Below are 16,352 nucleotides of genomic sequence, written 5' to 3'. Positions count from 1 at the left end.
AATTTTTTGAATATACTCCTCTTCTATCACTTGATGTATTCAATTTTATTTACTATACATTGCCTTAATGCTGAGAGAGTAAAATATTTACTTTGAGAGTTGTGTAATTTTGTTGAGTTGAATTTGTATATTTAAGGGTTTAGTTCTCTTGTACATTTGTCATTGACTATGTAGTTGCGAGCTAAACCGTAAAAAAATTTATTGTAAAAAAGATTGTTGGGTTGAACCTTTGTAAAATTTCAAATTGTTGATAGTGAAAATCACAAAATAATTTTTTTTGGAGTTGGAGTAAATTGTGTAGTTTAAGGCTGAACCAATATATTTTATGGTGTGATCTCTCTAACTCTATCTTTATTTTGTATTGTTTATCTTTATGTTGCTTAGTATATGCTTCTGTTACTTAAAATCAATCTTTTTCCTTCTCTGGTGTATTAAACTAATATGTTGGTCATTCAAGGTTGGATCCGTTGAATAAATTCCTAACATGAAGTGTGACACCATCAACATGTGATTCCTCAGCATGAACTTCATCTGCAGTAGTATTGAAATTGGTATCAAACCCTTTATTAGTCTCATTCATCGTCTCTTCTTAAATGTCATCAAAATGTATATCTTTAATTGAATAGTCATTATTATTGTCATTTTTGTATTCATCACTCAAGTCAACATAAACAATGCCATTTTCCTTTAATTCTCTATAATATATACATGTATAATTTCCTACATTAATCTTAGGTTCCATGTATATAGTTCAACACCACACTTGTTGTCGGCAACATATTTGGGCATTTCAATAGTATCTCTATCATTCTTGAATAGCTTGAGGTCTTTATCCAAAGTTCACCTCTCATATTTCCACTCTATTTGTACTGCATCTTGTTTAAAATTGGATTTCATTTCTTTGATTTATGTCATTAGCCTCAAAATAGGAGTAGAAACATGAATATTGACCATTATTAACAAACACATCATTGTTTTCATACCTTAATTGAGCCTTTGACAAAAAGGGCCTTAAATAAACTTATGTGTTGCAGAAAGTATGATATAAAGTGTTAAATACAATGAACAAATACATGTTGACCAAATTCATATCTAAACATATACATGGAGTCACGTACAGTGGACCAAAAGAATACCTTAACATATGGATAGAGTAACCAAATATGTCTATAAGCAAAATCACCAACTACATATACTTGTAGCGTGCTTTCCCCAAATACAACTCAAACGCTCGTGCATTCTCAGATATAGCTCAGAAACACATACTGACCCAAATTCGAGTCACATGCAAAGAACACACAAAAAAGGTTCAATATACACTAATACGATTCAATACTGACACATAACATCAAATTGAAAAGGATAAGCACATGGAGGATCAACCTCTTTAGAGAAAGTGAATGTTTATGTCAAAGGACCACACACAGGGTTCAATATCTTCACAAACTTTCGATAGCAATTGGTATATTTAAAAGGGTTTAATTTTTTAGAGATGGGGGTAAAAACTTATGTGCAATCTACACGGCATAGTAAGGTGTTTTAAAGATGGCGAGACTCATTTGAATTTGAGTCTATATGAATATTAAATAGGTTATTAGTTTGACAATCATTCCTATAAACTAATAATAAACTAATAATAATTGACTAATTAAAGGAACATATTGTCCTTGATGGGGGAACAAATAAAATGTTCCTTCGAATATACAAAGAAGAACAGGCCAGTTTAATGAAGAGAAAAGACCTCTATAGGAGTTTGTACAAAATCTAACAAATGTAACTCCAATGGTAAACTCTTCTGAGTATTAACAGTTATCTCCAATAAGCAGTACGAAAGCCTGCTATTGACCAAATAATAAACCCATGAATTCTGTCAAAAATCAACCAAACTCTTTCGTATTCTCTAAAACTTACACACATACAATCATGCAATTCGCACATAAATTCATTTTTAACATATAGCAATACAAAGGTCACAAAACTATCATACAGTCAATTCACATGCAATGAAATGTAATAGTTTCAATAAAGTAATGTGATTCACAACAAACCATATGATTGCTACAGGTTTAACTTGATAGGAAAATGCTACTTGCAAAATTTGAGCTACAATTGTTTTATGTATCTGGATCTAAAAACAGTCTCACTGAAACCATGCATTTCTAGTGGAAGGCATTACGCGTATATCTACCATTGAATTTATATCCTAATATGTCTGCCATTAGTGGATGACAACTTAAATTAGGGTGTAGCAGAAACTATGCTCAAGTATGCACCAATCCTATCCCCATGTTTGCTCTAAAGGGAAAAAGGAAAAACAGACAAAATTAATTGACTAACTTACAAACATAGATATGCAACAACAAAATCTTCATGGGAAGCCTCCACGTCAGAAAATTATAAGCACGGTTTTGTTCCGAACACTAACTTTCTCCTATCTGCAATATTTCGAGAGCTAGCTAAAACTAACATGTTATTGCCTCAGAGGGATCATCGTCAGAGTTTTTAATCTCAGCCTCCAGAGTGTTTTAAGATTTACTTATCATGTAGAAAGTTAGACGTATCCTAAAAGTTCGTATTTTGTATCCTCCGTAAACAGTCTTTTCTTAAAGGCGAGTCTGCAAATATAGCTTTTATGAAATCTTCCACCTGCAATGAGGTCAAAAAATTATTTGTAAGAAACATGAGTGAGGAGAATGCATGTGAAGAAAAGGATTCATTAAATCCGGTTCCAATACTTTTAGTCATGCATAAAACATTATATCAGAATCAGTGGTAATACGGCTGGATGAAACATTTATTTAAAATCAGAATCCCTCAGTTATAAAGCCGTAAGGAAATGAAATAAAGCCATTGATAACCAAATGATACCTCCGTTATAGTAAAGCCACAACTGAGCAATTCTTTATCCTCCCAAGATGCTGTAATGGATTTTAAAGGCATGTCTAATAATTCTGCATGAACAGGTTAATTATCAATATATGAGAAAATAATAATGAAACCAACAGTATCTGCATAAATAATTAAGATGATAAAACATGCCTGATAGTTTGCGGATTTTACGTAAAGATGGAATAAGATCTTCAAGAAACTCTGCAGAGAACTCACGTAAATTCAGATCACCCGTGGCCAAGGACTCAAATAACGATGATAAGCCTTCCGGCATTAAATCGATTAATCTTTGCAGCTTGAAAAAAGAGTGGAATGTATTAGACTGACTTCTTAAATAAAATGGTGTTACAAGCATTAATTAGCTAACTCACTGTAAAGACATACCTGTAAAGTCTCATTTGCAGCTATGTCATCTAGGAGAAGTATATCTCTTGAAATTCTAGAGAAAACTGATTCTAATACTGTACACATGCTTTTCCTGTAAGTTGAAGGAAGCAAAAATGGTTCCCATATGATATGCACTTTTTGCAGAATGAAAACAACCTGATCAAGAAAACTCAGTTTATGTCATTTGTTAGAATAAAAAAGGTATCATTTAATACTTGTAACCTATTGTAACAAATGCCCCACACTGTAGCTTGCATGCAGAAAAAAGAAACATAGGAAGTAAGAGCTAACGCAACTCTGGGGCCGCGTATGACAATGTGCACACACTATATTAAAAAAATAACCTGATCAATGCTGAATTTAGCCGACTCAAATTGTTGCATTTGATGAGTATTCTGAAATCCATCAGCACTATCTATAACCTAATAAACATAGCCGAATATGTGAATTAGCAGATCAGAAAGGCAAGTGTTAACCAAAACTAAGTGATATCCTACACAGATGCTGCATGCATTTTAACAAAGGCAGTACCTCCTTCAAGTTATAAATAACAAGCTGAACTTGTCTCTGCAATATTTCTTCTGCCAAAAGCTGAAATCTTGGAGCCAAATCAGCAAACACAGCATGCTCCTTCATCGAACTAGGAAAATCTGCCCGATACTGAGGTAATATAGCATCAAAATGAGTGAGGTAAGGAAAAAAAACTAGTTTCCATTTGATAGACTAAAAGATAAAATTGAGATTTGGCCAATATAACATTAAATAATCCATACTAACGAAGACATCAATTAGAAGAAAAAAAATGATTTTGTTCACAAAAAAAAAATTATTCAAATATTGTGAAATCATTCATGCTTAGTTATTCAGGTATGTTAGTATGTATACCTCAAATGCAAATCCAAGTATCTCCTGGGAAAGATAAAGGCAGTCATTATGCATCAGAACAGCAACTTGATTGAAGCTACCAAGCTGCCTCTCTAGCTTCACAAATCAAAAACAGAAGTAATTACTAAGCTGAATCATGCACATATACAAGAAGAAACATTCGAACACAGTATTCACTAAGGCTCTGTTTGCAGGTTTCGAGGAGAGGGCTTTAGGTAACAGGAAAATAGAAGAAATGATAAAAAGGCTTTTCCAGTATGTCACGGCCTTACATGGACTAACCTTGACAGGGACTACCACTTCATAAAGAAGTATAGCATCTCTAGCAGCATTATAAAATTCCAAAGCAACTCTTGTAGATGAAAGGCAGACATCCTGCACAAATTATTTATCATTTATAAAGATCAGTTTCACTATTAACAAAAAAAAGTATATTATGTCTACTAAAACATTATACTTGTACATGTAGCGAATTAGTGGCCATTTATTCGCTTAGTAGTACAGATAGTTGGTGACGTAATAAGTAATAACATATTATGTTGATCATGCACACTAACAAAATCCACTTGAGCCTATATAGTCTTGATCCGAAAAATTTTGAGCTTGTATTTCAAATAAAATATGTTGTATGGAGTCATTTAGTAAATATTCATTATTCTGAATCGTAAACCTACCTGCAGTGTCTGATGAATTAGTTCCATCAATTGTTTGGCTGCTTTGGATACCAAACACCTCTCTGATGTGAAAAGCAAATCAACCACGTGGCTGGATGAAAGATCAGAAGTTTCATCATTCTTCCAAATAGAACCATCCCTTGTATACTCCTGCAGCAAATTCTTCATCAACAATAACAAATACTAATAGCAACAGAAGAATTTTACCAGTTCAAAAACTCACTTGAGGAATGGAAAAGTCACATTCAAGGAGCAGATTTCTAGCTTTAGCCAAGATTTCTGTCTTTTTCTTAAATGCAAAGTGAACCTCAACATTTTCAGCATAATTGCTCAGCCTGTTATCCTTGCCATCTGAGGAAATGAACATAAGCTCTTTTAAAGCCGTTTCAAAGTCAGATGTACATTTGGTAATCTTCTGAAAGTCAGGTAGTTTTGAAGCATCGGTTGGAACAACCTGAAAAAAGACCTCTAGAGTGACTATACGTTCAAACTTAAAAAACTCAGCTTCTTTCTGGTTACTAGACAGGGTAACTAAACAGTAAACACCAAGTAATTATCCTAGATTATCAAATTGCCAGGGATTGAATAATCCAATGAAAACTTATTATGTTAGTTGAGATGAAAGAAATCACACAAGCTTGCATATTATTAGTTACGGCAGATTTTAATTCCATTCAACTGATATCAGTTAAATGATATTTTTGTGGATACATATTCTTAGACTTGTTTCTAAGCACCAATGCATGGACACAGTTTTACGTAACCAAGTTTGTTATAGCATAGAGCTTAAGGCAAACCTTTGAAAGAAAGCTTGATATTATTAGCTCTGATATCCTAGGCCACGTCAAACGTCCAAAACATCGAATCCAAGCACTGTTCTCGAAGCAAATGCTTCTATAAATAAATTTAATAAAAAGCACAATCCCTGAATAGAGAAGCTCCCCATCCAAATACTCAAGCTGCAAATCCAAAATCAGATGTTTAGGAATAAAAAACAGTAAAAATGATGATGCTTCCTAGGTGACATAAAAAAAACAACTGACAGTAGTATCTAAGAATAGGGTTTGGCTCTTTCACGTGTAAGGTTCACTTTAGAGGGTAAAGTGCAAAGTTATAAACCTTAATAAAAGGTTGATACTGTAATAAAATACATAAGACGTTGATACTGTAATAATGAAACTATAAGAATTTAAATATGAATTTTCCAAGCAATATTCATAATTTTGCACTTTCTAGAGAAGCCAAAACCCTAAGAATAAGATCAATAACACATACCAGCACTAAAAACCTACTCTGGATTGTCTGTGTCATAAAACAGTAAAACATGACAATGTAAATTGATAATAACTTATAAGACCCAAACGCATAACAATCACCTTACTATCAGGTGTTGGAACTATCTTAAGTACGGCTGAATCTTGATTTGACTCTTCTAGAAATGAAAGAGGTTGTCCACGATTTAAGAAAGGAATGATGACATATTTGATCATTAAATCAGCAACTTTAGCAAGCCCATACTCTAGAATACCAACCACCTAAAAAGTCATCTATTAGTGAAAGTCAAAATAGAAACATCTGAAATCCCAATTATCTAAATTTACAACATCAAAGTTGTAAAATTGAGATAAATTAACTTACCTCCATTGCTTCCAAAACCATTTGCAACTGAATCCCACTCAAATTATGAACTTCTAAATGATACTTGACTTCTACTTGGTTCAAGTCGCCATCAAATCGCACAGCCTTATCCATAAACTTCACAAGGACCTCTTGAATCTACAAACCGAAATCGAATTCCTCTAAAAACAATCACAAACTCAATAAAAATTACAAATCATCCAATCATCATATCATATGTATTGATTATATGTTACACATATCAGCCAAAATATAATGAAAGAACATATGGGCTAATTGTCTAGAAAAAATACATCATGCTATGAGCTCACTGCACATTTGATTATCATATAACTAGTGTTACTAAAATGCTTGGGGAAAGCTAGTGCGGATAATTTGGATACATCATGCCATGAGTTTCATTTAGTTTCTACATACATTGTAATGAAATTTCAAACCAAGTCCATTTAAACATAAAATTGAGAAAAAATTGAGAGAAAAATAGAAAGAAATCAGAGCAATACCTCTTCAAAACACTGAGACCATTCCTTTCTCAACAACCCATACACCAACGGCTCCCTATCATCTTCATCCCCAATCCTCAACGCCACCTTCAACTCCTTCAACCATTGCGCAGCAAACTGAAACTTCCCATTCTTCAGCGCTTCCTTCACACTATCCAACCTCTGATTCAACTTCACAATTATCCCCACCAACCCTAACAACTCTCTCTTCACCTTCAATTCCTCGCTCTTCGTCTTCATCTCCTCTACAACTTCTCTTACCTCCACATCCGCCGGACGCTCGGAAACCATCCTCATCACACCGGCGAGGTCATCGGAGACCTGGATTGTCTGCGATACCGCGTCGTTGCAGAGAGAGAAGAGGCTCGCGAAGTCATCGTGGTGAGAGGCAAGGTAGGATTGTACCTGTGACCGGATCTGGAGAGAGTGAGACTCGACACGGTCGATGAGGAGGCGGAGATCCGGCGCCGATAAGGGAGAATTTCGGTCGGAGAGATCTTGCGCCGAGAGAAGATCGCGAATGTTGATTGCGTCGAAGAGAGACTCCATTACGCGTGGTGAAGATGGCTAACGTGCGCTTGGAGTGTCGTCGACAGTGATGCAGTGTGGTGGGGGTTATTGTTTGGACTAGATGGACTTTTTCAGTTTTAGATCTTATTGTGACCCAACCCGACCCGAATAAAAAACTCCAAAGCTTAAATAAATTTTGTCATTGTTAACTTTAGAGTATCTCAATGGGTACTACCGTACTGGTACTGCAGCTTTTTAATATCTATTTTATAACTGAATATTTTCTGATTTTACTATATTTATATTTCCTCAAGTTTGATGAATATTAATTTTAAGTTATAATTTTGGATTTTTTTTTCTTGTTATTTTTTATACATAAAAAAAATTATTCTCTCTATAGTGTTTATCAGAGGAATATAAGCATAACAACAATCAATATATTTCTTACTACAAAGTTACATATTGATTTTCTGTTAACTAATGGATTGTTGATAACAGGTGATAAAAAAAATTTGGTTATTGATAATTTGTGTAGCAGAAAAGAAGATGAGTGATAAAGTTAGTCAGTATTAGAATTAAAACCCAAGATGTTTGTATATGCAACCTGAGTTCATTTTGATTGTAAACAAATTAGATACTTGAAAAGTCCTCTTAACAGCAAAACTTTGCATCAATAGTCTTAGTATTAGATTTTGACTCACACCCCAGCTCCTTTATTGTATAGGCTTATTCTCCTATGCCTCCACATTGGTTCATGGCATAAAATTCCCAAGCTCACCTTTATATGCGGGGTGTCCAGGTAATGCATATATTGGATCCTCAGCTATATATTAGTCGTCTTTGTTTTTCATTATTTGTTCTTTATATTGATATCTACTGTGCCAACACTACAAAATATCTGTTTTGAACACTTCCCTGTATTATATTTGGTTTATCAATAAAATTATTATTTGCAGCACATTATGCCTCCTTATGGTACTCCACCACATCCCTATGTTGCAATGTATCCCCATGGTGGCATATATGCTCATCCATCCATGCCTCCTGTAATCATTACAAATCAAGTTTCCCGGAAGTTATCATATTTTTATCAAATCATTAATTCACCAACCACTCTTTGATAACTGTTGAAAATTTACACAGAGGTCTTATCCATACAGTCCATATGTGATACGATGCCAAGGTATTGCTAAGGCTTCAGCGAGTTTTCTGCCTTCTGTATTTTTGAGTTCTTTATTTCTCCTTCTTTGTCTGTTCTTTCTTTTCCTTTTTTGTGAATGTCTTGTTCTTATACAGGTACAGAAAAAGTAACACACAAGTTTACATGTAGGGAAACATTTCCACCAGCATTGAAATTGATGGTAAGCCTCCTTATGGTACTCCACCACATCCATTTGCTGCAATATATCCCCAATTGACAAACAAAACATAACCAAACCTATCCTCTTATTACACCGGCACTACAGTAGACTCACCCGTCAGGAAGAAAATCTCTCCCCAACACTGAAACTCTGTAACTCTTAGAGGACTCACTTTCTAACAGAAAACAGAACAATTAACACACACCTCAACTCTCTAGCAGTTGACAACATAAAAACCTCTACCTATCCCAAGTTTCGAAACTCCATTCCTAGCAAGGCAACAGGACAAACAGTTACACCAGAGCCTGAGTCAAGTAAAAAAACAGAAAACGCAGAGGCAAATTCTCGACTACTAAGATAAAGCAGTAGACACCCGACCAAAATGTGGCCTGAATAGAGCGGCAATACTCCACATGCTGATAGGAAGGAAAATCGAGCTTGAAAAAAGAAACCAGATTCCTGCAACCAAATACTGAGATTTAGTTTATGCAAAATAAAGGCTTTCCAGAACTGCATTGCCGCAGCGAAACCAGAAAAATAAGAGAACCTATATAGACTCCCACAAAACTATAGCAACTGATTTGTTACATTTTGTCATGGTGAATTCTTTGGTGCCCTTGTAAAATGTGGGGTAACAATACCCTACTAATGTGGCTTAATATAATTGGTAGACATGAAAAATATTTTACTTCCCGTTGATAAACATAAAATTCTCAGGTTTTATGAATATAAATCAAGGTTAGGTTAAAATTTAGTTTGATATTAAAAATTTGGTATGGTTCGAGATTAATTCGGTATTAAAATCTTTTATGTTTTTGGTTAGTCCGCGGTAAAATCAATGTTTAAAGTTCGTGAGCTCAGCTTGTATTAAAAATTTAAAAAGTTTATTTAGAAGCTTAAAGAATAGCAACTCTAAGATTCTCCTGAAAAGGAGACTAACAACTTCGATCCACTATTTGAAAGGAAGACTTACCGCTTCACTATGTTGTCTATTGTTTGGTTGGAAGTCAATCTTAAACTTCAATTTTCCGATGTACAAGGAGGGTTCATGCGTGTAACCTAATAAAAGCTATCAAGTTATTGGATACTCTCAATATCAATTCTTTAAGAAAAGGAGTATGTCTTATTCTTATTCGATCGAACCTCTATAATTATTGGTGTTGTCTTTTATCCTCAACTCTTTATTTTCTGCAATTTATATCTTACAAAAGAAAAGAACGACGAATCCTATATCCAAATCCATATCTACGCTCAAAATCGAGATAATTATCTTCAACATAGACTACAATTCTTTTGATATATCCTCTATATTTTATAATTACTATAATAATATTATAAAATAATATTTTTTGTTGAACTAAATATAAAACTATTTTACACTTATATTCATTAAACTCTAACAATATTTAATTCGGTCATGTAGCACGTCAGCAAGGTGTAATTCGGTCTGGACGTTTGCCACAACATGTAGGCCACACTATGGTCACTCTCATGGTGGACGGTAGTTGGAACCCGAATGTAAATCAGATGGGGGTGGTGCGATTATCCTTTATACAAGTGGTCGATGGATCTCTGGAGTGTCTTCTAGTTTTGGTGCCAAAACTGCTTTCACTGAGAACTTTTGACTTTGGACATGGGGTTGGAACATGCGTGGTCTCTTGGGTTTAAATATTTGGTGTGTAAAACAGATTGTTTGATGGCTACTGAGGTTCTCACCCCAGAGGTGGATATTTCTAACTTCCGAAATCAAGATCTCATTATTCATATTAGACAAATTTGGCTAAGGAGTGGATTGTCCTCGTTGAACACACTACTAAAAACAACAACATAGTCGCGGATCTCATGACTCGTCAGCGTTGCAAGATGCTTTCCATAGTCAAATTTGTCAATTACCTTCATCTAGTATTATTTTTGTTTTGTGTCAAGATTATGTTTTTTAGTTTTTCTTTATCTTCCAACTTGTAAACCAAAAAAAAGATATTTTTTATTTTATTATAAAGGGATTTTTATAATAAAATCTTTTCTCCAACCTTAATTTCCCACACATTTGAATCTCTACTTCACTAAACCCTGTTCCCAAAAACAAACAACCTCATCTTGTTTCTCTGCTAACTTTTAGTTCCCAATGGTAACCCTTTCGCTTCTGCATAATCTAAACCTCCCTCTTCTCTTCAACCCTCCCACACTCCAAAACCCTATCTCCTCAATCTCTCTCAAGCCTTCACAACCCCGCTGTTCACATTCCGCCACTGTTCCCGCTCCTTCTCCGCCACCTCCGATTCGCATCTCACGCGGCCCAAAAATCGAAGCAAAGCATGCCCTACGTGATTACCTTGTCAACACTCGAGGTTACAGTTTCATAGATGCAGATTTTATCTCCAAAAACTCTCCACATTTCATTGATGAACTCATCTCCAGAGTCAGAGTCAACAACAGACACGATGCTTTTGATTTTCCTCGGGCTCTCAGAAGGTATCTTATGTATTACCCTATTAATGAATTTGAACCGTTTTTAGAGAGTATAGGGATTGAGCAAAGGGAATTGAAGTTACATCTGCCTAAAGATTTGATTTTTCTTAATGATGATAGTGTTTTGGTTGATAATTTTCATGTTTTGTTTAATCACGGGGTTCCGAGGAATAGGATGTGGAAGATTTATAGAGATGCAAGAGAGGTTTTTGGGTATGGGAGTGGCGTTTTGTCGAAGAAATTTGAGAGTTATGAGAATTTGGGGTTGAGTAAATCTTCTGTTGTGAAGCTGTTTGTTTGTCGTCCATTGCTTTTAGTTGGCGACGAGGTTGATCCTCAATTTGTTGTTGTTCTTGATCGGTTGAAGAGAATTGGGATTGATATCGGATGGTTTGTCAATTGTATGTTGCCCTCGAGAACATATAGATGGAAAGCGATTATTGATAATATAGAGTTTTTTCGTCAAGGGGGATATTCTGAGAAAGAAATGTATGATTTGTTTACGGCGGATCCTAAATTGTTGTTGGATGGTTTAGGAAAGAGGACATATTTGGTTGTAGGTCAGTTGATTAAGTCCGGTCTTGACGTGGATGAGATTTGTTCTTGTTTCAGAGAGCATCCTGATGTGTTGTCAAGTCCGCGTATGACAAATTTGATGTTTGTGATTTCTTTTATGTATAATGTTCGAATGGACCAAGATGCTATTGCTCATGTTTTGTATAACTACATGCATGAACTTAGCAAACTTTCGATAAAAGGTTATACAACTATGTCTAAAGAGTTGGGAGTTCGAGAAGGTGATTTATGTGAAATGATCCAGGATGATCCGTTAGAATTTTTTAGTTTGGCTTTAAAACCGAAGCAAAAGAAAGATATAAATAAATTCAGATATGACCCGCATAATTATTTGGAGAAAACAAGTTTCTTGCAGAAGCTAGGATATAATGATAACTCTGAGGAGATGGAAATAGCTATGAAGAGGTTTGAAGGGAAAGGTGATAAGTTACAAGAGAGATTTGATTGTCTGGTTGAAGCTGGTTTGGAATATAACACTGTAGTTGGAATGGTAAAGCGAATTCCTGGTATTCTAAGCATTGAGAAAACTCTATTGCAAAAGAAGATTGATTTCTTAAAAAACACTTTAGGTTACCCGATAGAATCTCTCGTGGGATATCGATATCCATCGTATTTTACCAATAACTTGGACCAAATGTATGCAAGATTTGCAATGTATGAGTGGTTGAAGAGGAGGACTGATATAAATCCCGAGCTATCCCTCGCTACCATATTTGCATCTCCTGAGAAACGGTTTCTAAAAATCTTTGTGAATAAGCATCCTGAAGGTCCAACGACTTGGCAAGCTATAAACAGTTTATCTGACAAATTTAAGAATTAACCGCACCTTATAAGTTTAGTTGAGATGTAAATACAGGCTTGGCTAAACCTTGCACTTACTTTGGTTTCATTTTGGTTTTGTTTAAGGATTATTTTCAATTCAGCTAAATGAGATTCAATCAAGCACTTATCGTCACTTAGTTTTCTGAATGAAGAAATAATCTTAGTCTATGTTGTCAATAGCGCATTATAGCCGAATAATGTAGCGGTAGTAGGGTTAAGTGCGAAGCAATGGGGTTGTGAGCCGCTGTCACCAACTGTGTTTGTTGAGGCCCAACCTGCTGTCTCTTTGTTATTATGGTTTTGGAGCAAATTTTCTCAAATCCCTTTTTTCAGAACCCTTGTATTTTTTTTGGGATAAATGTCAATTCACACCCCATTTAAGGGTAAAATTATGTTCTTCATTCTATTATATTCATACTCAAACAATTGTTTTGTTATTCTTATTTTTAATTCAATCCTGTTATGTCTTTTTTCTCTCTATTTAAGTTTTATTACATGTACTTTGGTAATTTAATTATTAAATATGCCTGTTTCTTTCTTCTTTTTGTGTATTTTATATTTTAAAGTATTTATGTTTTAACAATTACACCAATTTTTAGTCTATGCAAATACAAATTTCACCCTCCAAAACATAGCTTTAGATTTATAAACTTGAAAACAACATGCTACCTATTTATATAGCACATATATATGAAGAATAATACACAAAGGAGACCTATATATTAGTCCATACAAAATGACTAATTATTCTAAATATCAGCACATTTTATAATGGATGTGCTGTATTAACATTCTTACACTTATATATTTTTATACGCACACATTGACACGCAGAAAACCATATTCTTACACTTTGCAACTATTCGTTTTCTCTGTGGGATGAAAAGAATCCCAAAACACGAATTTGGAAGCATCAGAACACTGCACCTGCTGCATGCATAACCCATCTCGAACATTCCAGTAGCACAACATGCCACTCAGGCTGATTCAAACCTTGTGATAAAAAGAAATACAATTTAAATTTATAATGATATGTTTCATAATTGTTATATGTGTATAAAAAAGTGGTAAATTAGATTATCTGATGCAGTAGCATACAGTAGAGTTCGGGTGTTTTTTAATGATGTGCAACATAATGTGATATGGATTTGAAAACAACAATTTCAGTCCAGGGAATTCCTGATTGAGCTTATTAGTTATATTCTGGAGTTTACCATTGAATTCAAGTGCTATGTTATTGTAGCTTGCAATACAACCATTCTAACCCATAAAATTTGTAGTTCTTTCTAATGGCAAGCATCCCATGGGAGGTAACCCTCCTAGGGAAATCTTCCTAGTACCAAGACCATAGAGACTCCTAGGCTATGTTTGGGAGTTTGGAGGGGAAGGGAGGGGAGGGTTTTAAAAAATAAGAAGAATTAGGTGAAAAGGATAAAAAGATTTTGGGTAGGGGGTTTTGGAGGGTTTGAGTTTATTCATAACACCAAAAACCCCATAAAATGGGGGAACTCAAAAATTGTATTGAAGGAGGGTTTTGGAGGGTTTTGAAGGGCTTACATAAATTTTCCAAATATCTTTTAGGTTGTTATAGTATTCTGAAAATTAAAAATTTAGTAATTATAATGACTCTTTTATCATTCTAAACAAAATCATTTTTCAAAAAATGTCAAATATTTTTCTATATTTTTTTAATTTTTAATTTTTGGAAACCTTCCCCTCCCCTCCTCTCCAAACTCCCAAACATAGCCTAGGGAAAAGTTTGGTACTATTGAATTGTGTATTGTGATGCCCTACATGGTAGAGTAATTTTCTAGGAAATCATTTTTCCAATGCTCATATGGTGTAATGATTCAGAAATACTCTCTTTTGCTTTGGTTTCACCAAGATATGCAGTTAAATTCTCTAGGTATTGTTTGTAGTCTCCTATTCTCTTGGTATCACACCCTCCATCAAATATCATATAGTTTGCCCCAGGGTTAAATATGCTTTTATCCTTATAATATATCAAATTTTGTTTTTCTCCCTATAAAAAAAGACAATCTTTCATCCAACTCTATGGTAGTTCTCACGTATCATGTGCGTTTCCAAAAATAACTCTGCTTTCGGAGGTATATCTTCGAACACACTTTTTTTTTTATTTAACGTTGATTTGTTCCGTAGGTGTATTTACGAAACTTTTTTTAACATTGTTTAAACGGTTCCGTAGATGCACCTACGGAACAATCCAACGTTAAATAAAAAAAATGCTTCCGGAGACACACCTCCGAAAGCATGGACAAAGATGAAATTTCGTCAGGTGCCTAAGATTATTATGCGGTGGATTGAGATATTGTCTAAAAAAAATGCTAGGTTTTGGTCTCTACAAAATTATTATGCATGTAGTTTTAGTCAATACTGTTAAATCAATGTGTATTTTTGAATGATTATTTTGCAAATATGTTTAAAACGTTTTAAAAAGTTCATTGAAAAAAGAACTTAAAATTTTATTTCTAACTCTAAGTCGAAATTTTCATTACTTTTATCATTATCTTTTGAAATTTAAAAAATTCATATTTAATTCTTCTCATTCTATAAAATTCTAAAGTTTAGTAAATAAATATTTTACAATATTATAAACATGTATGAAAAAAATTATTCAAAAATTTAAAAATTAAAGGGTAATTAAAAAGTTTTTAAAATTTTAGAAAATAACCGGGACTAAAATTGCATGCATACAATTTTTGTAGGGACTAAAATATGTCATTTTTTTAATAGGGATTAAAAATAAAATTTAAGATATTTATAAGGACCAAAAACTTATTTAACACTTTGTCTTATTATCAAAGTCGTTTCATGTTTTTGGAAACGTTTTTGGAAACCCTACGTAGTTAGTCGCGGGTTTGTTATGGCAAAACCAATCAAGGCCCTATTTCATCAAAGTTTAACAACAACAAATATTTTATGAGACTTTATTTAACCACAATGTAACTATGATAATTTTGAGGCATTGTTTGGTAGCCCACCTTATCCGCCTTAAAAGATGGTCCTCATTATTATATATGTTAGTATGTTAGCAACATATTATAGATTATAAGCTAGATTTAAATTTGTTTTTTCAAAATTTATGAACCAAGAAAATTATTTTGATTTTTTTATTGTGAAAAATTGTACTTTATTTATACTAATTTTTAGGTCAAATAAAAAAAGGTAAAAACCTATATTGACAAATCACAGCCAATTAGAAACAAATATGACACATTGCGACCAATTATAAACAAATATGACACAATGCGACCAATTAAACAAGTATGACACTTTGCGATCAATTAAAAAGCAAGTATGATAAAGTGCGACCAATTAGAAATAATGATGACAAATCGGGAAAGATTCTGATTTTTTGTGATTTTTTATTATTATTTTCATTAAAAATGGATAAAAAATAAAAAATAATAATTAAAAAAAGTCTATTAAATAAAAGAAAAATAATAGTAAAATACTTCAAAAAGTAACAATTGAGTTTTTTTGACATTTTAATAAAAAAATAACAAATATAAAGGAATACAATAAGGTTCAAACCTACGGCACTGTGTCTGATGTCCCTACATAATTATCAGCTGAGCTGACTTACTCAAATACATTTTTTTCTTTTGAAATGCTCC

General features: G+C 33.7%; 2 protein-coding genes and 1 pseudogene across 5 annotated transcripts; 1 reads left to right on the top strand and 2 right to left on the bottom strand.

The window, feature by feature from the left end:
* Positions 1–2,071: 2,071 nt before the first annotated feature.
* LOC131621088 (centromere/kinetochore protein zw10 homolog) lies at positions 2,072–7,695 on the bottom strand. Of its 4 annotated transcripts, none has more exons than XM_058892296.1 (14): positions 6,977–7,693; positions 6,474–6,611; positions 6,212–6,370; positions 5,633–5,794; positions 5,059–5,289; positions 4,836–4,985; positions 4,444–4,536; positions 4,162–4,257; positions 3,808–3,936; positions 3,621–3,698; positions 3,274–3,432; positions 3,040–3,184; positions 2,869–2,951; positions 2,072–2,646 (listed from the first exon to the last, which is right to left on the bottom strand). In XM_058892296.1, exons 1-14 carry the CDS (start codon positions 7,523–7,525, stop codon positions 2,563–2,565), a joined length of 2,256 nt encoding a protein of 751 aa, XP_058748279.1. In that variant the 5' UTR covers positions 7,526–7,693; the 3' UTR covers positions 2,072–2,562. The 4 variants fall into 4 exon arrangements, 2 of the variants coding, with proteins under 2 accessions (XP_058748279.1, XP_058748280.1); XM_058892297.1 differs by having other exon boundaries at positions 6,474–6,634; positions 6,977–7,115; XR_009289440.1 differs by having other exon boundaries at positions 2,581–2,646; positions 3,040–3,090; positions 6,977–7,695.
* Positions 7,696–10,893: 3,198 nt separating this feature from the next.
* LOC131621087 (uncharacterized) lies at positions 10,894–13,194 on the top strand. Its single transcript, XM_058892295.1, has 2 exons — positions 10,894–11,319; positions 11,491–13,194. The coding sequence occupies exons 1-2, from the start codon at positions 10,973–10,975 to the stop codon at positions 12,710–12,712; spliced, it is 1,569 nt and encodes a 522-aa protein (XP_058748278.1). The 5' UTR covers positions 10,894–10,972; the 3' UTR covers positions 12,713–13,194.
* Positions 13,195–13,560: 366 nt separating this feature from the next.
* Positions 13,561–14,674, bottom strand: LOC131619589 (GDSL esterase/lipase At2g04570-like; annotated as a pseudogene).
* Between the last annotated feature and the right edge of the window lie 1,678 nt (positions 14,675–16,352).

The sequence above is a fragment of the Vicia villosa genome, linkage group LG7 (assembly GCF_029867415.1).
Source record: "Vicia villosa cultivar HV-30 ecotype Madison, WI linkage group LG7, Vvil1.0, whole genome shotgun sequence".
NCBI classification, from domain to species: Eukaryota; Viridiplantae; Streptophyta; class Magnoliopsida; order Fabales; family Fabaceae; genus Vicia; species Vicia villosa.
This window is presented reverse-complemented; position numbering and strand designations above follow the sequence as displayed.

Coding starts and splice junctions, on each gene's coding strand:
- LOC131621088 (XM_058892296.1), bottom strand. CDS start 7,525: ATGGAGTCTCTCTTCGACGCAATCAACATTCGCGATCTTCTCTCGGCG. Junction 3,937..4,161: donor TACTTGGATTTGCATTTGAG/GTATACATACTA, acceptor ATATTACCTCAG/TATCGGGCAGATTTTCCTAG. Junction 2,952..3,039: donor TAAAATCCGCAAACTATCAG/GCATGTTTTATC, acceptor CTGTTCATGCAG/AATTATTAGACATGCCTTTA.
- LOC131621087 (XM_058892295.1), top strand. CDS start 10,973: ATGGTAACCCTTTCGCTTCTGCATAATCTAAACCTCCCTCTTCTCTTC. Junction 11,320..11,490: donor TTTCCTCGGGCTCTCAGAAG/GTATCTTATGTA, acceptor TCCGAGGAATAG/GATGTGGAAGATTTATAGAG.